The sequence below is a fragment of the Meles meles genome, chromosome 20 (assembly GCF_922984935.1).
Source record: "Meles meles chromosome 20, mMelMel3.1 paternal haplotype, whole genome shotgun sequence".
NCBI classification, from domain to species: Eukaryota; Metazoa; Chordata; class Mammalia; order Carnivora; family Mustelidae; genus Meles; species Meles meles.
The window spans coordinates 47,366,100-47,388,270 of record NC_060085.1 but is presented as its reverse complement, the minus strand read 5'-3'; the positions used below and the strand labels follow the sequence as shown (position 1 = coordinate 47,388,270).

General features: G+C 40.0%; 1 protein-coding gene and 1 pseudogene across 1 annotated transcript in view; both read left to right on the top strand.

The window, feature by feature from the left end:
• Positions 1-20,280, top strand: part of SUMF1 (sulfatase modifying factor 1) — a 105,899-nt gene extending 85,619 nt beyond the window's left edge. Inside the window, exons 8-9 of the mRNA XM_045989644.1 lie at positions 8,956-9,015; positions 19,165-20,280. Coding sequence (XP_045845600.1) covers positions 8,956-9,015; positions 19,165-19,275 — 171 coding nt within the window. The 3' untranslated portion in view covers positions 19,276-20,280. The remainder of the gene's footprint in view (positions 1-8,955; positions 9,016-19,164) is intronic.
• Positions 13,830-14,018, top strand: LOC123933325 (annotated as a pseudogene).
• Positions 20,281-22,171: the final 1,891 nt, after the last annotated feature.

Below are 22,171 nucleotides of genomic sequence, written 5' to 3'. Positions count from 1 at the left end.
TGAAAGTGTTCACATTCTGCTAAGTGGAATGCTGTGGTGACTTCTGCACACAATGACTAGCTATGCAAATTTCATTGTAAAATAGGATAGTCTGTCTTCCTTCTATATCGTTATTAACATGTCAGCTATTTTATTAGAAGTTGGACTCCCTTTGGGGTTTGACCTTTGAAAAATTGGGTCAAGTGATCTCCTTGGTTTTGGAATTTCTTTAGAAATTACATTTCCCCTGGATTATTAAGTTTATGGGTACTTTGGGGAAACCTGAGTTAGTCATGAACTAATACTGTGTAATAGTTACAACAACAACTGCACATTTATCATTTACTACTTGCTAAGTACTTTTTGTGCATTATCTTATTTAATCCCCACATCAATTCAATGAAATAGATACTGTTATCATCTCTATCTTCTCCAGTTTGCTGGGGAAGAACCTGGGATGTAGAAGGGTTGCCTTACCAGACCTAAACTAGTTTCCCAGTCAAGGTCAGAGCTGTGACTTGGACCCAGGCAGGTTGTCTGACTGCAGATCTAATGCTCTTCATTAAGAGATAACACTTGAGGTGGATCTTACAAGATAAATAGAAGTTTAATGGCATATTCTGCAAAAAGAATCTAGTGTCATTTCACGGAACATGAAAACCTCATTGCTCTGGGGGGTGGTGATGGGAAATAATGTTGATAGTGCTGGTAAGACCAGAAGGAGAGAGAGCCTTAAAAAATACCTGTTTGGGTTATCCAGACCAGTTTTCTCATTGATAATTTTATGAGATCTTTAAAAAGTCTTCTCGAAATCTCAACTTGATCAAGAGATCCCATTTCTGTTTTCTCAGTTCCAAAGGGCTCAGACAGGGAGCTTCTGAACTAGATGATCTCAAAAGCATTTTCTGATTTTGAACAACGTAGATTTTGCCAGCCAAGAGTAAATCCACTGCTCCCAACTTTTCTGCTCAGCTCTAATTCCCTTCAGTGTTAAAAACAGTAGACTTGTTAGTTTTAAACTGAATAGGTCTTTCCAAATGTGCCCACACTCTGACAATAGTTGAAAGGCTAACAGTCAGCTAGCATCTGAATACCATTGGAGCGGTACCTAACTCATTTGGTTCCTAAAAGGATGATGATTGTAAAAAGGAAAGTCTATGATAAGGTGGGTAAGCCTTTTTCAGAGGCTAACTCTTATGTCCTGCTTTAAAAAATGTGTTGTGCTATTTAGGATTAAAAATCGATTATAATGAGGAGACGGTGGATGCAAAATAAAAGGTACTTTTAGGCTTTAATAATCAGTGTTATCTCTGTCAGTGAAATAGAACCAATACCTGCCAGAGCATCTTACTTTGTATTGTACTAAATGTTCCTTTTTTTTTCTCATTAAAAAAAGTGATACTTTGTGAATGTGGATTTCAGAAGTGACACAACTTCTATCCTTGTGTCCCAAACACTTCTTTCCTCTTCAGGCAATATTAATAGTTCTTTAATGACTCTCTTTATAAAGGGAGTCTATGTATATGTTAGCGTATATGAATATATAGGTTTTTTTATAAGGATTTTGTATGGAAATGGTAATAAGTAGAGCAGAGAGAATGTACCCATAACTCAGCTTCAGCATCTGTTAACACTTGCCAGTCATGGTTCAATCAAATGTAGAGCAACTGGCATGTGTGCATGTGTGAGCAAATAATCGAAATGTCTACTTTTCACCCAAAAAGTATTAAACATGCAAATGAAATAAAGTGTGACCCATACAAGGAAAAAGATTAGTTAAACAGAAACTGACTCTGAGTAGGCCCACATGTTGGATTTAACAGAGACTTTAAAATGGCTATTATATTTAAAGAAATAAAGGAAAATATATTCAAAGAAATAGTAGGAAATAAGATTTGTTTGTCAATAGAGAATCCTAATAAACAAATGGAAATGATAAAAAAAGAATCAAGTGAAACTTCTAGAAGTGAAAGATATAATAAGTGAAATAAGATTCCCCCAGATAACTCAATAGATTAGAAATAGAAGAAAGAATCAGTGAACTTGAAGGCAAATCAATAAGACCTGAGCTGAGATCAAGAAAGAGTCAGATGCTTAACCGATTGAGTCACCCAGGCACCCCAAGGGAAAAACATTTTTGAAGAAATTATTTAAATACCAGATTTGATGAAAATTATCTATAGACATCTAAAAAGTTCAAATAACTTCAAATAGGATCAAGAAAAAGAAGAACACACCAAGACAATTCGTAGTCACGCTGTTGAGAAACAGAGAAAAACATCTTATCACACATGGGCAACAGTAATGTGATTATGGTTGATTTCTCATCAGGAACAATGGAAGCCAAAAGATGTTAGACTGCTATATCCAAAGTGCTGAAAAAACTGTGTCCTCAACCAAGCCTGCAAAGGCCAAGTGGGGAGCCTAGATTTGCACCCTCATGAAGCTGTGTTTGAGGTGCCATAATACCCCTGCCAGGGTGGTAGCAGAGAAGGTAAAGTAGGAGCCAGGCCTTTCATCACTGCTAAGCAGTAATGACAGCAGGGGCGTAAGTGGAGACCGTGTGGGGAGCCAGAGCTCTCACCTCCATGCAGCAGCAAGTCACAAGAGTCCCTCCTGAGGTGTCAGGGGAAGCCAAGTGGGGAACCTGGATTACTGCTTTCACCTGGTAAGAAGATGGCTCCCTCTCTTCCCCTGCCATCGAGGTCACAGAAAGCCATCTAAAACAGGGTTAAATGAGATCCAGAGTCTTGTAACATAATAAAAATGTATTCAGGTTTCAGTTGAATAATCACTTATCCTACCAAGAACCAGGAAGTTAGCAAACAAAATGAGAGGAACAATGGATGCTAACACTGAGATGGCAGAGGTATTAGAATTATCCACCCAAGATTTTAATGCAGCCATGATAAAGTTTCTCCAGCCAGCAATTACGAATATGTTTAAACAAATGAAAAAAGAAAAAAAGGAAAGTTTCATAAGAGAAATGAGATATACATGAAAACCAAATGAAAAATAGAATAACTAAAATAAATGCTTTGGGAATGGGCTCAAAAGTAGAATGGAAAGGACTGAACAACAACAAATCAGTGAACTGGAAACTAGAACAAAAGAAATGATTCCATGTGAACAACAGAGAAAAAATAGAAAATAAATGAATGAATGAATAGAGCCTCAGGGACCCATCTGACCATAACATTTGTGTTCTGGGAGCCCTGGAGGAGGAGAGAAGGAAGGTGTCTAAGGGGATACTCAAAGGAGTAATGGCTGACCTGTCCCAGATTTGGAGAAAGACTTAAACCCATAACTTCAAGAGGTTAAGTGAACCCCAGACAGCACTGTCCCATTGAAATCCATACCAAGACATCATAATTAAACTTCTGAAAATAAAAGACAGACAAATCTTAAAAGAAGGCAGAGAAAAGAACATCTTGGCTATAGAGAAAAAAACAGTATGAATGACAATGGACACTAATAAAAGCCAAAAGAAATGGCATGGTATCTTTAAATGTTATCTCTCAATTTTTAAAAAATTTTGTTTGATGGTTGAAGCAGAAATTATAACATTGTCTGATGTGTTTCTAAGTATATTTAGAGGATGTCTTTCCTCCATTACATTATAAACTGGGGAACCTAAAGAGATATAAAAGGAGATAAGTGTTCTGTACCACACTGCAACTGGTAAAATAACACTAGTAGACTCTGATGTTTTATCATCACAGTTATATATATTATGTTTCTATATTATATATCTATATAAAATGTAGATATAGGTGAGAACATGTAAACTGTTATCTACATATAAAACTGTGATCTATATATAAAAAACTGTGATCTCTGTATAAAACTGTGGGAATATACATACGTATATAAGTGTAAACCTCAGACTCTATAGGTAAATAAAAATGGATTTCTTAACAAAAATGTTTGGGTAATCCCCAGGAAGGGAGAAAAAAGCAAACAGAAACAAAGTCCAAGAGAATAGACAGAAAACAAGAAAATGATAGAATTAAGTCCCAACTTACCAATGATTTCATTAAAAGCACATGCTCTAAGTGTATCAATTAAAAGTCAGATTGGCCATGTAATTTAAAAATAAAACCTAACTATAGACAGTCTACAAAATATACTCACTTCAAATATAATGAAATAAGTGATTGAAAGCAAAATGATGGGAAAAGAGATATACAAACATTAATCAAAAGAAAGCAGGCATGGCTGTATTAATATCACATAGTAAAGTAGACCTCAAAACAAAGCAATTTGCCAGAGTCAGCGAAGGACATTCTGTAATGATAGAATGGTTAATCCAACAAAAGGACATATTAATACTAAATATGCATGCACCAATGAATACAGCTGAGACATATGAAGCAAAAATTAATTTAACAAAGAATTCAAAGGAGAAATAGACCAACCCACAATTGTAGTTGGAAACTTTCACACCTCTTTATCAACAATTGAAAGTATAATTACATAGACAATCAGTAAGGGTGTAAGAGAACTCCGGGATACCACCAATGAACAGGACCTAATCAACAACTGCAGAATATCCCTTCGAGAGCTCATGGAACATACACCAAAGGAGAACATATCTGAGGCCATTAAATAAACCTCAATACATTTTTAAAAGTTATAGTTGTATACAGTATGCTCTCCAGCCATAATGGAATCATACTAGAAATCAAGAATAGAAATAAAATAGGAAAGTGTCCGAATACTTGGCAACTAACAGCACACTGCTAAATAATCCCGGGGTCACAAGGCAAGCCCCAAGGTAAATGGAACAGTGCATCAAATAGAATGAGAAAGAAAACGTGGATGAGTGCATTACCCGTGAGGAGCAGCCCTTGTGGCGCCCTCCTGTGCCGCAGGGCCAGATGCTCGTTCCAGGTAACTAACTCCTCACTGGGACACAGTGTGTAAGAAAAGCAGAGTAAATGCTTGATTCCATGTTATTGTCTAAGCACAAATGGTAATGCAGTATATTCTGACAGAAGTGCCTTATATTTTCTTTAATGTACCTCATTCTTTTTAATAGCCACGTAGTAGTCCACACTGTAGAATGTTATCAAGCAATATATTTAACAGCAGTACTTTTTGACTTTTTGCTGACTGAGGAAGTCAGATTCTCTCTCCCTTCTCTTGCTTTCCTTGTCATCATGTTGGGTGTGCAAAGGAGAGGAGGGGTAGTATCTCTCTTGACTACACAAAATGTCTTTGTTAATGCTCCTATGAAATTCATCCTTGCAGCTTTGAACAGGCTGGCCACCGTCCTTCCTGCAGGCTTATTTCTCATTCAGCAAGCCAGTCTTACTGATGAGGGTTCTGTGATGTCTTGTGTGGGTTGTTTTTTTTTTTTTAAGAGTTTATTTATTTATTTGACAGACAGAGATCACAAGCAGGCAGAGAGGCAGGTAGAGAGAGGAGGAAGCAGGCTTCCTGACAAGCAGAGAGCCCGATGCGGGACTTGATCCCAGGACCCCAGGATCATGACCTGAGCCGAAGGCAAAGGCTCTATCTAACCCACTGAACCATCCAGGCGCCCCTCTTGTGTGGGTTTTTAATTGTTGACAACTTTTATGCCTTTCGAGGTGTTTTAAATGAGGGTGTATTTCCCTCATTTAAATTCAGAGCATTGCTTCTTTATCTCTTTTCCTGAGAACCTTAGCTGCTTCTTGGCCTTTTGAGATTATTGGGGCAGACATTTAGAAATTTGCGTATTTTTTTTTAAGATTTTATTTATTTTTTTGACAGACAGAGATCACAAGTAGGCAGAGAGCCAGGCAGAGAGAGAGGAGGAAGCTGGCTCCCCGCTGAGCAGAGAGCCCAATGCAGGGCTCGATCCCAGGACCCTGGGATCATGACCTGAGCCGAAGGCAGAGGTTTTAACCCACTGAACCACCCAGGCACCCCTAGAAACTTGCATATTTTTTGGTTTGTTTTGCTGTTCTTTGCAAGTATTAGAGATGTTACAATTTTGGTATCTGGGAGGAGAGCAGCTCTGGGTAGTAGTCCCTTGGGAGATAACAGTCACCTGGGTCCTTGTCAGTTTCTGAGTGGAGTCCCTGTGTGTGGTTTTTTACTTAGATTCTTAATATAGGCAGTAGAAGTGATGGGACACTGCAGCCTCTATTCTTGTGAGGGTAAGAGGCAGAAATACGAGGCACTCAGGCACTAGCGTTGGTAGCTTCCTAAGTGGTTTTTAACCTGCATTCACAAACTTGATCGTGAGATATAATTTAAATATTGATGTATCGATCCTTTCTTTAACAAATAGAAAGGAGGACGTTTCCCCTTTGTACTGGTGTCCTAGGGCTACTATAACAAATCACCACACACTTGGTGGTTGAAACAACAGACTTTATTCTCACAATTCTGGAGTCAAGGCTGAAATCAAGGTTCCAACAGGACCGTCCTCCCACTTGCATCTCTAGGAGAGAACCCAACTTCTGGCAGGTCCTGGGAACCCTTGGCTGGTAGCTGTGTCACACCAGTCTCTGCCTCCATCTTCACATGGCCTCCTCTAGGTGTCTGTGTCCTCTCCTCCTGTGACAAGGGCACCAGTCATTGTATTTAGGGCTCACCATGATATATACTACCTTACCCTAAATTATGAAAATTACCAATTTGCAAAGTCTCTGATTCTAAATAAGTTCACATTCTGAGGCCCTAAGTGAGCGTCAATTTTGGGGGGACACTATTCAAACTGCTACACCCTCCTAGTAATTTTTCTGTGTCTCGGGTTTGGTTTTTTTTGGGTTTTGTTTTGTTTTTGGTTGGTTGGTTTTGCAAAGTGGTAAGCATTTCAAACAGTCATAGCTAATCCTACATTGTGTTGTTTTCTGGCAAAAATAGTTTTATTTACAAGAATCGTCTGAGCGGTCATCTCAGTTGAGGCCGGCATTCATTGCTGTAGTTGTGTCGATACAGGATGACTCTTATTAGTGGTTGTGTCCCTTTGATGGCTGTTGTATTTTTTGACTGCAGGCTCACTTCCTCGGAGACGGTGATGAAAGGGACTGATTTTGTTCTCACTCATTCTTATTGGCAAGTCAGCTCCTTCTCGTCCTTTGGTGTAACTTAACAGAAGAATTTAATCTTGCATGATATCAGATACTCCGGTCAGAGTTTAAGCTGTCATTTGGGTCATTGTCACCCAGTGCACCGAGAGCCACCTGAAGGAAGCAGTGTATGGCAAAACCTCCTCAGCGAGAAAGTTCGGGTAGGAGACAGTGGCCATTATGTAGGGTAGCTCCACAGACAGCAGTGTGTTCCTTTCAGCTCCAGACTTCTCTAGAATAATAGAGAAGATTGTGATGCAATGTCTGTCAGGTTCCAGACACGCCTGGGAAGAAGGCTGCGCTGGCCGTCATTATTTCTGCAGGTAGCTTTTCTCACTTACAGTTTGCCCATTTCTAACCACCGAAAGTTTATTAGTGTAGCATTAAGCATTTAAGGCCATGGAAATACGGGGGCCCTGCCGTGGAATGAAGAATAGCCAGTGGCGTGGCCTGTGACCCTTTCTAAAGACCTGGAAGTGCTTGGAAAACATGAACTTCTGCCCACATAGTTGACATTTGCAGGTCAGTATGTTCGCCAGGCTTGGAGAAAACACGGCTCTGCCACTTAGTCTGAGCCCTTGACTCTAGGTAGTTGACAAGAAAAAGACAACTAAGATAGGCGGCATTGTTCGAACTTGTCTCATTTTCAGGAGACAAAAAGCAGGCAGCTGCATGATTAATTGACTTTTTGCCTAACAAAGGAAAAGCAAAAAAAAAAAAAAGTCCTTGTAAGCCCCCAAACTTGCCATATGTGGCTCTGGTTTGTAGGAGGCTGTTGGTACTTCTCAGATGTTCTTTGCATGACTCATCTGATGTTGAGGCCCTTATGCTGGCAACTAAAGTTTTAGGATGTTCATTTCCAGTGCACTTTTATCGAAAGCCCTCCCAAGAAAAAAGAGTCTTGCGTCTTGGTTGCCTGTTTCAGGTTCAGTTTCCATTACGGTGGTAGCCATGATTGCTTCTTGTCCCCTTGTCGGCGTTGCCCAATTTCCTACATTCCTGGTCTAAACGGGTAGCATAATGGACTGGAGCCAAACTGCCTGGGTGTGAATCCTTATTCTGCCACTTGCTTATCTTACCTCAGAACTTGGTATGGAGAGGGGCGCCAGGCTGGCTCAGTGGGCGGAGCATGTGACTCCTGATCTCGGGGCTGTGAGTTCAGACCCCATGCTGGATGTGGAGATTACTTACAAATAAAATCTTTTAAAAAAAAGGGAGTTATGGAGATTACATGGGTTAATATTCGCATCCACGCTTGGTTCATAGCAGCACTACGTAACTTGTTTTGAAAAGGATAAACTGTATTCTGTATCTTGATTGTGGTAGTGGTTACATGCCTATACATTTGTCAAAGCTCATCAGATGTGTGCATTTAAAAAGGATTAAAAAGATGAAAGTTCATTGTATGTACATTATACCTCAATCAACCTGACCCCCATTTTTTTTTAAAGATAAAAAGCAAAATCCTTCAGTCAACAAAGGGTTTGTTAGGTGCTGCACAGGGGGATTACAAAAACATAATTCTGAAGATGAGCCAGTCCACTTATACGAGCCAGTTGTGATGCAGCATAAACTCGCTTATCAGCGAGAGAAGGTGATATCAGAGATGCTGCCAAGCAGCTTATTAGTCATCGAGGTGAGAAATGCTATTACCGGGTTTAGAAGGGGGATTGTTGCTGTAGTCTCAAAGATTTCACCAAAGTGGAAACCTGAGGCGGACCATATAGCCTGGGTAAGATTTGGAGAGGCGGGCATTTGGAAGGGTGCACTGGTGCAGATTCAGGGCCGAGGGGCAGAAAAACATGGGGAGCGTTGAGGCAGATATGAAAGAACTAGTTGGACTAAAACGAATTCTGCCAGTCGATGAGGAACATCTGTGCTTTCTGGACTGATGCATCCTCTTCATCCACAGAAAGGCCCCCCTTCTGGAAAAGACCGGGTGAAGAAAGGTGGATCCTACATGTGCCATAAGGTAAGTCAAGTCATTAAACTGCATTAAACTCCAGTGTAAACATTAGCCCTAAAATACCCCGCATTCATTTCTGCTAATACATACCTACCCTCATCAAAGTAAACAAAACAAAACAAAACAAAAAACCTCTTTTCAGATTTGGATATGGGGAAAAGAAGCAGAGGTTGTGAATGATCTCTTGTTAACCAATTTCCATCTGTTAAATCTTGACCCTTTGAGAGACCTTTATTTTCCCATGAACCAGGGTGGCTGTATACTCTTTCCATCAAGTCTGTCTGGAAGTACACCCTTCATTTATTTGAGATTTCTGTAAATTTCGGGAACCTCTGTTGAGATTAAGGTGAGAGTTGGAAGAGGAGGGTGGATTATGGTATACTCGGATAGAAACATCACAAATGTTCTAGGTATAATGTATGTGGCTTATGAAATAAGCATCAGTCTCAAGAGTGTGTCTGCTCTTTGGGCTGATTTCAGTGTCAGAACTGGTTGTTCTTGGGTAATCAGTGTGAGTTGGTGTTTCATGAGTAAAATTTTTGAGGAGTTTGGAAATTGAGTACCACCTCTCCCTTTTTTCTTTAAATCATGTATTTTTAGTATCTCCAACACTTCAGCTTCTTTCTATCCCTATGCAAAGATGGCATTTTGCAGATGGTTATTACAAGAAGTTTTCCATGGTAATTCAGTTAGATCAGGCAGTTAGAGACTTGAAACAACCTATAGGGGCTTCAAATTAAGTGACTAATTTGACAGTGGGTGTGTTATCAAATTTTACCTTAAGACAGTGATTTTCAAACTTTATTGCACATTAGAATCTGGGATCTGTATAAAAGACCAGTGCCTATTCCCCCCTCATCTCATTTTGATTTCTCTGGAGTGTGGCCTGGGCATCACAGTATTAAGGGTCTCGGGGATGAAAATATACTGCAAAAATTGGAAACCAATGGTCTAAAGAGAATCTCTGTAGATAATGTGTGTGTCTTCTGCATTTCTTAAAAATTTTAATCCAGGGGTGCCTGGGTGGTTCAGTGGGTTAAAGCCTCTGCCTTCTGCTCAGGTCATGATCCCAGGATACTGGGATGGAGCCCTGCATTGGGCTCTCTGCTTGGCCGGGAGCCTGCTTCCCCTTCCCTCTCTCTGCCTGCCACTCTGCCTACTTTTTTAAAAAAGATTTTATTTATTTGACAGACAGAGATCACAAGGGGCGCACCCCAATAAATAAAATCTATAAAATTTTTTTTTAATCCAGTTATTTAAGTGGAAGTTCATATTTGAGTTTACTTTCTGCTTTACATCCACATTTATGATAAGATGTAGGCAAATTTATCTTTACAATTCTAATTTTAATTTGAAATTAAAAGCGTTGCCCTAGGGGCTCCTGGGTGGCTCAGTGGGTTAAAGCCTCTGCCTTCGGCTCAGGTCATGATCCCAGGGTCCTGGGATCGAGCCCCACATCGGGCTCTCTGCTCAACAGGGAGCCTGCTTCCTCCTCTCTCTCTGCCTGCCTCTCTGCCTAGTTGTGATTTCTCTCTGTCAAATAAATAAAATATTTAAAAAAAAAAAAAAAAAAGCATTACCCTAGGTTATCCTGGTACTTTTAAAGGTTTTTTTTTTTGTTTTTTTTTTAAGATTTTATTTATTTATTTGACAGACAGAGAGGGAACACAAGCAGGGGGAGTGAGAGAGGGAGAAGGAGGCCTCCTGCTGAGCAGGGAGCCCATTGTGGGCCTCGATCCCAGGACCCCGGGATCATGACCTGAGCCGAAGGCAGACGCTTAACGACTGAGCCACCCAGGTTCCCCATCCCAGCACTTTTAAATGTTCACATACATATCAGTCTTTAGTCTCTGGTATTTTTCTTTCATTCAGTCTGTTACTACAAGTGTATCTGAATTCTTTCGCTAGGGAAATAGACTTCTGTGAAAAACAGGTAAATTTCTTTTTGCAAAATAGTATATCACAACCTTAATTACCACCAGTTGTGTTTCTGACATATGGCACTTTTAAAAATTGAGAATCCATTTATTCTGTAAGATTTGAGGACCAGAAGAATTTTCCTCAAGAAAAGAGAGAAAATGATGCTTATAAAAAGCATTTTAAGCATGAACACTATAAGTATTCCATTGTTGTGCATATGAACATGTTTACTTTAACATTTCATATTTTTTGCTTATTTTAAATCTGTATTTTCATAAGCTTCCAGCTTATTCTTTTAAAATATCTTTTAACCTAATATATGTTATTAATAAATACATTTACATGATCTAATTGGCTTATCTTGTGTTCTGCGACCTTTGTAAACAGCTATACTAGTAATGTTTTTGTAGATTCTTTTGGTTTTTCTACATTAGTGGTTATAGCATCTGTGAATATAGACAATTCTACTTCCTTTAAAATCTTTTTAATTACTTTTTCTTGCTCTATTGCATTGGCTAGAACCTCCAAATATAGTATTGAATATGAATGGTAAGAACAGACATTCTTACCTCATTTTTTATCATAAGGGGTTAAACATTTTTTAAAAATTAAATATAATAGCTGTAGTGTTTTTGGAGATGTTCTTTGTAAGTCCAAGGAAGTTTCCTTCTATTCCTAGCTTTTTGTGAGTTTTATCAGAAATGGATGTAAATTTGCTGGATGCCTTTTCTGCAGCTATTGAGATGTTTATATGGTTTTTCTTTTTCAGTCTGTCAATATGGTAAATTACACTCATAGATTTTCAGTTTTCAAATGTTAAACCATCTTTGCCTTCCTAGACTGTGCTTGCTTAGTTATTATGTATTAACCTTTTTATACGTTTTGGATTCAGTTTGTTAAAATATTGAGCATTTTTGCATATACACTCATGATGGATATTGGTCTGTTGTTTTCTTGTCTAGTTTTGGTATCATTGTATTGCTGTGTTTAGATATTGAATTGGGAAATATTCCCTCATCTTGAATTTTCTGGAACAGTTCATGTAGAATTAGCAGTATTTCGTACTTAAATGCTTGGTAGAATTCCCCCAAGGAAACCATTTAGGAGTAGAATGGTAACCATAAGTTTAATTTAGTTACAGGCTTATGCAAATATCTCTTTCTTCTTGATTAAGCTCTGGGAGTTTGTGTCTTTTAAGGAATTTGTTCATTTCAACTGAGTTGTTGAATTTATTGGCATAATCTCTGCCTTTTCATTGGCTATTTGTACCATATACACTTAATGTGGTTATTGATATCGCTGAGTTTAAATTTGACATCTCGATATTTGTTGTCTTTTTTGTCTCATCTGTTCTTTGTTTCCTTTTCTCTCACTTCTTTAGTTAAGCATCTTTTATCACTCCATTTTCTGTCCTTTGGCTTATTATCTAAAACTCTTTGTTTTAAATTTTTCGGGGTTCATTTAGAGCTTACATTATGCATCTTTAGCTTTTCTTAATGTGCTTGAAAGATAAGTAATTTAGTCATGCTCAGAGTGATGAAGAGAGTATTCCAGAAGAGAGAATAGCAGAGTAATAAAACAGTGGGATCCATGGGATTTTCCAGAAAAAAACATTAGCTCTAGGATCTTCATCAAGCTAGTTGTAGATGGTGTAGGTATTTAACATCAGGGTGGTATTTCCGTTTTTTTTAATAAGGAGTCAACTAATGAACTAACTAGAGAGGCAGAATCCTTGAAATGATTCTTAAATGGCATAGGCAAAAATCAGTAAAAGAAAGGAAATCTATATAAAGGAAAAAATGTAATTCATTTTTGAAAAAAATCACCTTGCTAGAAGGTGACTTAACTTTTGATCATGGACCAGGGCTAGCTTGCATGACTAACTAAGTTCTGATGGTTATTTGTAACTTGTTTAAAGTCCATCCAAAGTATGGCTTCGATAATGAGAAGAGGGCACAGAAAGAAAAACTGTGTGACAACATGGCGTTGGGTTAAGGGCCCAGACTCTTAAATGGGATCGAAAAAGCTGTAATCGTGGATCCACTGCCTATAGAAGGTGACCCTAGCCACACTATTAGCATCATCTCTGTGCCTCAGTTTTTTTGTATGTATACAGTGCAGATGCTAATACTTATCTCAGATAATTATTGGGAGGATTAAATGAATTAATACATGTGAATTTCTTAGAACATTTCGTACAGTAAATACTCAAGAAATACTAGCTGTTGTTCTTGAATACTGTTAGACTAATCCCTGTGGGATCTTTAACCCAACCTATAACATGAAGGAAATACTCACCTTCCTTCCACTTTACACCAAGATTACTAAGAAAGAAATTGATCTAGTGTCAATAGCAAGAGCAATGGGTGTGAAATTGAGAACCCCGGGTTCTGCTGTGTGATTTTATATAATGATTTTTTTTCGCAATGAGCTACACTTTCCTTAAAACTTCCCTTTATCCCTGGAAGTCTTCTTCTCATAAAAACTATCTCGCTGTCCCACTTGACTTCAGAGCCCCAAGGCTGGTAAGTCATTATCTTAAATGGATTGTTCCTGAGTCCAGGATCACTTTCTTAGTGAAGTTATTGAGATCAGTTTCATATAGTAATTATCCATTTTGATGAAAAAGGGCTAAAATGGGCCCTTCCCACTATCCTTGTTCTTAATTAGTAAAATGACCCATATTTTAGCCACTCAAAGACCTAACATCATTAGTAACCATTTTGGGTACTAAAAGTAGAGCTGGAAAAAAAGAAAAAGCAATGAGGACATTTAAAATCAGGCCATTTACCTTTTTAACTATGTGTTCTATTAGTTGCCCATTATTGGAATTGAAAATGAACTACTTATTAATAAATGTTTGCTGAGTGAAAGAGTTCATTTGAAATGGAATGATGATAAGCTTTGCGCAGTGGCAGTATCGTAGCCAATGAGGTTTATCCGAGGCGCGATTATTGCTAATTGAAATGGAATGATGATGTGAATTGACTCTTTTATGGTGGTCCTGACCTCCCACCTTTTAACTCATGGTGAGACTTGCTTTTTAGGGTTTAGTTCTACACAGTCATTTATGCTAATGGAAGGTTTTAGGGTCTGTGATCTCATAAAGGAATAGCTGTTTTTGTTGTCACTGATTTTAAGCTTTTATTATTTTACAAAAAAAATTCAGTGTGTAAAAATCAGAAAATAAATAAGCATAAAAATGATAATAAAAACCACTCATCCTGCTTCCTAAGTAAACTGTCCTTAGTATTTTGCCCACATTTATTAGTGCATTCTTGTTTCTTTTCTCCCCCTAGATGGAATTATTTTCTGTGTGCCATGGTATTCACATATGGCTATGGCAAAAATCTCTTATATGTTATGGATCTCTTTCCTACTGTCCTACGTCACAGCTGCCTCACAGTCCTGAACACGGTCCTCCAGTCGGGCACCGTTTCTCTGAGTTGTTACAGCCTGAATTTTGTGGCATACGAGCAGCATCTTATTTTAAAATCTTTTTTTAATTTAATTTGAGAGATAAGTTGCATATAGAAATATGCCATCCAACAAAGACCTTAGTCCTATACCTTAGTTACCAGAGATAGTCCTCATCTTTCCCATTTATGTAGCAAATAACTTCTGTGTGTAGGTAGCCCTTGAACATTGCAGTATTTGGGGCACCAACTCCCCATGCAATCAGAAATCCACATAAAACTTTTATTCTCCCAAAACTTTTCTGATAACCTTCTGTATACTGTAAACCTTATCGACAACGTAAACAGCTGATTAACACGTATTCTGTATGTTATATGTATTATATACTGTATTCTTATAATAAAGTAAGCTAGAGAAAAGAAGGTGTTAAAATTATAAGGAGAAGAGGAAATACAGTTACAGTGCTTTACTGTATCTTTTTAAAAAAATGCATGTAAATGGACCTAGTGCAGTTCAGACCCATGTTGTTCAAGGGTCAGCTGTAAATCCACATTCAGATACTGGCAGTGTTATCTTTCCAACAGAAGTTATTTAAGACCTGTGGGGAAGCTGGCTAATGCTATTGTTTTAGTGAGGAAGCAGATTAACCCTAAAATGTCAGTAAGACAGTCAACGTTAGTTTCTATAATTAAGAGTGTTGTGTTCATTATATATTTTTGAAGATTCCTTTTATTTATTTGAAAGAGAGAGAGAGAGAGCACACAAGCAACGAGAAGGGCAGAAGGAGAGGGAAAAGCAGACTCCCCACTGAGCAGGGAGCCCGACGACGTGGGGCTTGATCCCAGGACCTTTCGATCATGACTTGAGCTGAAAGACAGAGGCTTAACTGACTGAGCTACCCAGTTGCCCCTGTTGTGTTCATTATAAAGTAACAGTTACAATAACTTCCACGTGGCCAGTGCTTTACCTTTTTTTTTTTTTTAAGATTTTATTTATTTATTTGACAGATCACAAGTAGGCAGAGAGGCAGGCAGAGAGAGGAACGGAAGCAGGCTCCCTGCTGAGCAGAGAGCCCGATGCACAGCTCGATCCCAGGACCCTGGGATCATGACCTGAGCCGAAGGCAGAGGTTTTAACCCACTGAGCCGCCCAGGCGCCCCAATGCTTTACTTTTTTAATGTAAAGATAAGATGAAGCATTTTGACATTATTTCATTAATAGCCCCATTTCATCAACAGGAAAATAGATTCAGAAAGGCTTTGCCTAAGGTTAAATAGCTGAAGAGTCTTGGATTTTGCTCTTCCTGGTGAGTAAATTAGCTCAATGGTTGTCACGATTTCCATTTGTATGAAGCCCAAATTCTTTCTGTTGAGAAGATTGCCTGTAATGTAACACCATCCTATTTTATCTACCCATGTTTCCTGCTTTTTATCATTTACTGTCTTTGTACAGTGATTACTCTTGCCTGGGATTACTGTTCTCTAAATCTTTGGGCAACTCGCCTGGCACCACCTCAGAGAGGCCTTTCTAGGCTGCCTTGTCTAAAGTGGCCACATACTCACTCCCACTTCCTCTCCCCATTTTACTTTCTTCCAAGATGACCACTCCCAGAAACAATCTTGAATTTATTGGTTTATTTGTTCTCTGACTAATCCCTGTTGAATGTAAGCTTTCTGATGACAGGTGGATTTTCTGTCTTGTTCTACCTTTTATCCCTCATACCCAGAATAGCGTCTAGCATGTTGTAACATCTCGAATATTTAATGAATAAATAAACTGCGCTCTGACAAGATCAGGCTGTGGCCTTCCTATTCCCTTAACTTGCCTGAGTTTTCCCATTTTCATGCCTCTGATGTCATTGTTTTCTCTCCTTAATATACCTTCTTTCTTCCTTTCTAAATTCTATAAGTGAGTTCTACCCAAACTGCAGCTCTTGGGTCCCATAGCATCAGCAGCACCTAGAAGCTTGTTAGAAATGTGGATTCTTGGACTGCACACCGGATTGACAGTCAGAATCCTTGGGTGTGTGGCGGAGGAGTAGGTTCGTAAGCTGTTCAGGCTATTCAAGTCCGAAGACCACTGCCATAATCCTGTAAATCCAGCTATGGCCAAGATTTGCCTTCTGTAAGTCTTTCCAAAGTCTTTCCTAAAGACTTTGACCTTCTACAAGGGACCATTCCTTTACCTGAGTTAATAAAAACCTCAGAATCGTTTAACCCTAGCATGTTTCATAGCTGTCTGATGTGTTGTCATTGTCCTATCAGCCAGCCTGTGATGTCCAGCAGACAGGACCATGCCCGCCCTCAGGCTTCCTCTATGGACGTGCACAGCAGGCAATCAGGAGATGCTTGTTTTTTGTCATGTGTGGTACAGTTATGGAACAAGAATGTCCATGTCTGGATGCTTGCCTGCCCGTGAACTCGATTTTTGCTCCAGTATAGAATTCACTATGCACACTTGGTAGCATGGGGCCCTGGATTATCCACTGGCATTCTTGGCTGGAAATACCAAAGCACTATTGCTTCACAGCATCTGGGTGAGTTGGGTCCATGTGGAACGAGGTGGCTGTTGCTGCTTTTGCTTCGTCTTTTCTTCTTCTTCTTCTTTTTTTTTTTTTTTAAGATTTATTTATTTGAGAGAGAATGTGTGAGTACATGAGTTGGGGGAGGGGCAGAGGGCGAGAATCTCAAGCAGACTCCCTGCTGAGCATGGAGGCTGATGTAAGAGTAGATCCCCCAACCCACGAGATCTTGATCTGCCCGGACACCAAGAGCCGGATGCTTAACCGACTGCACCGCCCAGGCGCCTCTGGGATGAGGCTGCTGCGTCCTCCTGTGGGATGACCTCTAGTCATTTTAGGGCTTCCATTGCACGGCAGGCACCGGTCGTGTAGCAGATGCCATCAGTTTTTTTCATTATTTCAGGCCTACTTTTTATTCATCTTCCTCTGCCTGAATAGTGATAATGTTATATTCCTCACTGGCCACAGGGAAAATGAGAAAATTGGCTGCTATTGTTTCACTATCTATGGAAGACAAACCACTATGTCTTCTTTTTATGGTGGATGTACTCCAGACAATTTCTGTGGCAGTTTTAGAGATAATTTCTATGAATATTAGAAACACTCAACTTCTGTGAGAAAAAGAATAAGAATTAAGGAAAAATAAAAACAGCCTCTTTCAGACAGACCTATTTTCCCCTCCACAAAAGATCTCTCCTTCATGAGTCCCAAAGTTACTCTACGTGAAGTTTCTTTAACCGCCTTAACAGGGACTTTAGTTTCACTGGGTCATCTCAACATTAATGCTCATGCTACACTGGGTAACTACTTTATTTTCATTCTCTGTTATTTTGTGTCAAAGTACCATCCTAGGATAGAAGAGTTCCATGTGTGGTTGTTTTGGGAATATGGCAAGTTTTGATGTAAATTCAGTAATCTGTGGTTATTCACTGAATATCTACTCAGGGGCCAGTGGTAAGTCTTGCTTTCTTACCCGGACAAGTAGGCATGTCCCTGCAGGACAGATGTATTGGGGTTGAGAAAGAAGCACGAGATGCGCTGTCTTTCTGTCTAGGAGTATAGAACATTGCTACAGAGGCAAGCGCTCTGCCAGACAGAGCTGGGCTCGAATTCCACTTCCCTCAACAACTGTGTCATCTTGGATAACCCCTTTAATTCCTCTGGGCTGTTCTGATTCAATGAAATAACACCTGCAGTGCCTCACATCCCATCACACCTAGCGTGTGCTAGGTGCTCAATGTCTGTGTGTGTTTGTGCTCACACGGATTCTCTGCTCCTAGAAAATAAAACATCTCCCATACAGTAATGTATAGCTTTATAGCTAATCCAGGAGCAATGTATTTCTTTTTTTTTTTTTTTTTAAGATTTTATTTATTTGAGGGAGAGTCTCTAAAGAAGGGGAGGGGCAGCTGGAAAGGGAGAAGTAGACTCCGCGCTGAGCCAGGAGCCCGATGTGGGGCTTGATCCCAGGACCCTGAGATTGTGACCTGAGTGAGAGTCAGATGCTTAACCGCCTGAGCCACCCAGGCGCCCTCCCCTCAAACTAACATATTTCAAAAAATGTTTTTCACAGCCTTTTCTACTCTTTATGTTCCTAGGCTTGCTGTTTAATTTTGCTCCTCTGTTGAATATTAAATAATATCTTAATGTTGTTCATAATTAATATTTTCTCAATTGCTATTTAGCTTTATTACTTGGTTTAATGTCATGTACTCTAAATGTAAAAATATCTTTTCAAATTAGGAAAGTAATATATACTTATCATAGGAAATTTGAAACTCCATTGCTCAGATGTAACTATTGTTTGCATTGTGCATTTTGAATCTGCAGTCTTTTTTTCTTTGACAGATGTAATTATATAGCTTGCGATCACACCACACACACAGTTTTGTATTCTGACTTTTCATTTAACAGTGAATCATGAGAATTTCCTGTGTCATTAAGTATTACATAAAAACATGGCTTTTAAGGGTTGCTTAGTAGTCTCACATGTAGATGAGCATAACTTCTGTAGTCATTGCTTCTTACATGGGTTTTCTTTACTGTTCTAAATAATGCTGGCACCAACATCTTTACACCATAGTTTCTAAGGTAAACATTGGATTTTATGTGGTGAACCCTGAATGTGCGGCCCTTTCCAAAACATATGTGCTGACTGGGTGTTTTGCGGCAGGAGGGTGCTGTCTCCCGGTGGTCATGCCTTCCCTGGAGCTTCTGCTTGGGTATAGCATGAATCTGACAGTTGAGAACCTTTCACGAGTCTGAGAACACTCACCTTTCTCTCTGTCTCTGGCCAGTCCTACTGCTACAGGTACCGCTGTGCTGCTCGGAGCCAGAACACGCCGGACAGCTCGGCTTCCAACCTGGGGTTCCGCTGTGCCGCTGACCGTCAGCCCACCATGGGCTAAGAGCCGAGATGAGCCTTCCCAAATCCAAGATGTTGTGTCTGACCTGTACTCGGCTTTCCTCAGAATGCTGAACGACCTCGAGTGAAGAATTCCCTCTCTGAGGTGGGTTTCATACCCGCCCGGTGGCCAAAGGAACCGCTTTGCGAGACCAAATCGCTGACCTGCGTCAGCCCGCGTGCTTTATTGTGTGGCGCATTTCTGGAGATCATCGCTGTGCTTACTGTGGAGAGTCTTTGAAAGGGGAAGTGGGTGGAGGAGATCCTGAGCGAAACTTTGGAAGGCATGTGTTCTTCCCAGGCTGTGCCACCGGGGCTAGACCTCAGGGTCCCACACTTGACCTTCTGGAGCCTCGGTGACCTCCTCTATCCAGTGAGGGGATGCGCGGCATGACCTCGGAGGCCTTCTCCAGCTCACAGAGTCTATGCGTATATCAGAGTCTATTGTGGTTTCATAGTAAGAGTTTATGACAGATGATTTTTTTAGCTATTTTTTTCCATGTGTGAACTTGGGTGATACTAATCATGTAAAATAAGAGGTCCCTTATGTATTCTTTTGAGAAAAGGATGGGATGGTGGAAAAGGTGGTGGTGATGAGTCTTTATATTCATACTGCACTTTGTGTTTTCAAGGAAATCGGTGTCTTTTACATTGTCCAGGATGAATCCCACATGGGCCCCTGGTGCTGTGCTCAAGTTCAGCACTGAACACAGGAATGTCTGTGGGGTGACTCTACTGTGCTTTATCTTTTAACATTAAGTGCCTTTGGTCTGGGGGGGTGGTTAGAAGCCCTTCACCCCCCTCTCCCCAAAGCCTTCAGTGAATGTGAAATGTGTACTACACGAAGAAACCTGTTTAATTCTAGATGGAGAAGAGGAACAAGAACCTTGAATGAACTCTCTTCAGGGTGTCCAGGATTTTATAATAGGGAAGTAGGAAATCTTGTTGATTGTGGAATATCAGATGCTCTGAATCATGCACTATGTCGAATAAACTGGTATCTGCTCAAGCAGTCTTCACTCTCCTTTTGTTCCCCTCCACTGTGTTATTTCCTTTTAAGGAAATGTCCGGGATGCATATGTGTTTTATTTGCTATAAAGCTTTCATGTCCATTAGCTACTTGATAACTTTGATGTGTGAGCAGTTTGTGGGAATTTTTATTCCAGAAAGCCAGGCTATTTGGCCAGGAACCTTATTATAACCCTGCTTCTTTGTGCCTCGGTAGATGAGGCAGAGGCAAGGGCATGACCTTGGTTGGTGGCCCAGTAAAGCCTGACAGCTGCTTCACGTGTAGGAGAGCACCTTGTTGTAGAGCGATGGCTTTTAACCAGACGCCCCTGTCATTAGGAGCCCAGCATGATTCCCTGGTCCTTGAAGACCCCTAAGATGTTTCTAGCACATCGTGTGAAACAAATGGCTCATTTTATGTTGGTTGTTCAAAAATTAAGTCAGAAAATATTCATGAGTATTCAGCCAACACTTGATTGCTACTTTTTTGCATGGCCTGCTAACATTAAAATATTTCTCTTGGAAAAAAAAAAACAAAACAGTGGTGTTGCTGGGGCGTTCAGCTACATTTGTTAATCTGTCATTTTGTGGATACAAAATGTTTCCCTGCAAACTTTTACCAACTGATAATAAATTCCAGGCAAAACAAACAAAAATTTCATTTGCTTAATTGAAAAAGCTAAATGTAAAAACTAAGGTATTTTATTCTTAAAGTCACCACTACTCAAGTGCAGTTTTTGTTTTTAGTTGTTACCTCCCACCTGCTTGTATTTTTTTTTTTTTAACATGGTTATGTTTTTAGTGTGTATGTTTGGATTCTTCTCTTGTTAATGAATGTGATATAGCATAAATATTTTGGGGTGTGTTTTGGCTTAGTCTTCAGAATTGCATTTTTAGCAGCAGCATAATATTGGAAGACATTTAAGATGAAATCCTAACAAGCTTTCATTTAAGAACTGCATTTCTAGGTTACCAACCAACAAGCGCAGGGAACTCGAGACAGCCATGACCGCTACACTTGAATACTGTTGCCTCTTGACATGTGAGCAGACCAACAAGGTGAGGGTGGAGTAAGTTCAGCTTTAAGGTGGTCAACGCAGTCCGGAAAGACCTCACCTTCTGCCAGACCTTCTTTCCATGCAAAACATAGGGGACATAAGGGAACAAGAGAGTGAGTAGCAGAGCACTCGAAACTTACAGAATTTTGTAACTAGAGCATTAACAAAAATAATGACTATCCTATGACCTTAAATCTCCAATGGCACTTAACAGCCAGCCTCCCAGCCAGTCAGCCCTTTGCAGACTTACACCTTTGGGGGTTCCTTCTTCGTTCTCCGAGATACAAGTCCTGGAAGACATTTGCTTTTCATGGAGGCCCCTTCAAAAGTAAAAATCTGGGACTCAGTCAGTTGAACGTCCGACTCTTGGTTTCGGCTCAGGTCATGATCTCAGGGTTCTGAGGTCGGGCTCCCCGCTCAGCAGGGAGTCTGATTATCTCCCTCTTCCTATCCCCCTCCCCCTGCTCTCTCTCACTCTCTCTCTCTCTCTTAAATAAGTAAATCTTAAAAGTCAAAATCTGACTGGGGTGTGTACTTCTTCATCACTCATCTTTTAAGAGGTGTGGGCAATGTCTTCGTAACATCTTTGTCTGCACCCTCAGCTTTTCAGAGAGCTTAATTAATGTGGCGGAAGGTGTGGCCATTCTTTTTTTTTTTTTTTAAGATTTTATTTATTTATTTGACAGACAGAAATCACAAGTAGGCAGGGAGGCAGGCAGAGAGAGAGGAAGGGAAGCAGGCTCCCCACTGAGCAGAGAGCCCGACGCTGGGCTCCATCCCGGGACCCTGAGACCATGACCTGAGCCGAAGGCAGAGGCTTTAACCCACTGAGCC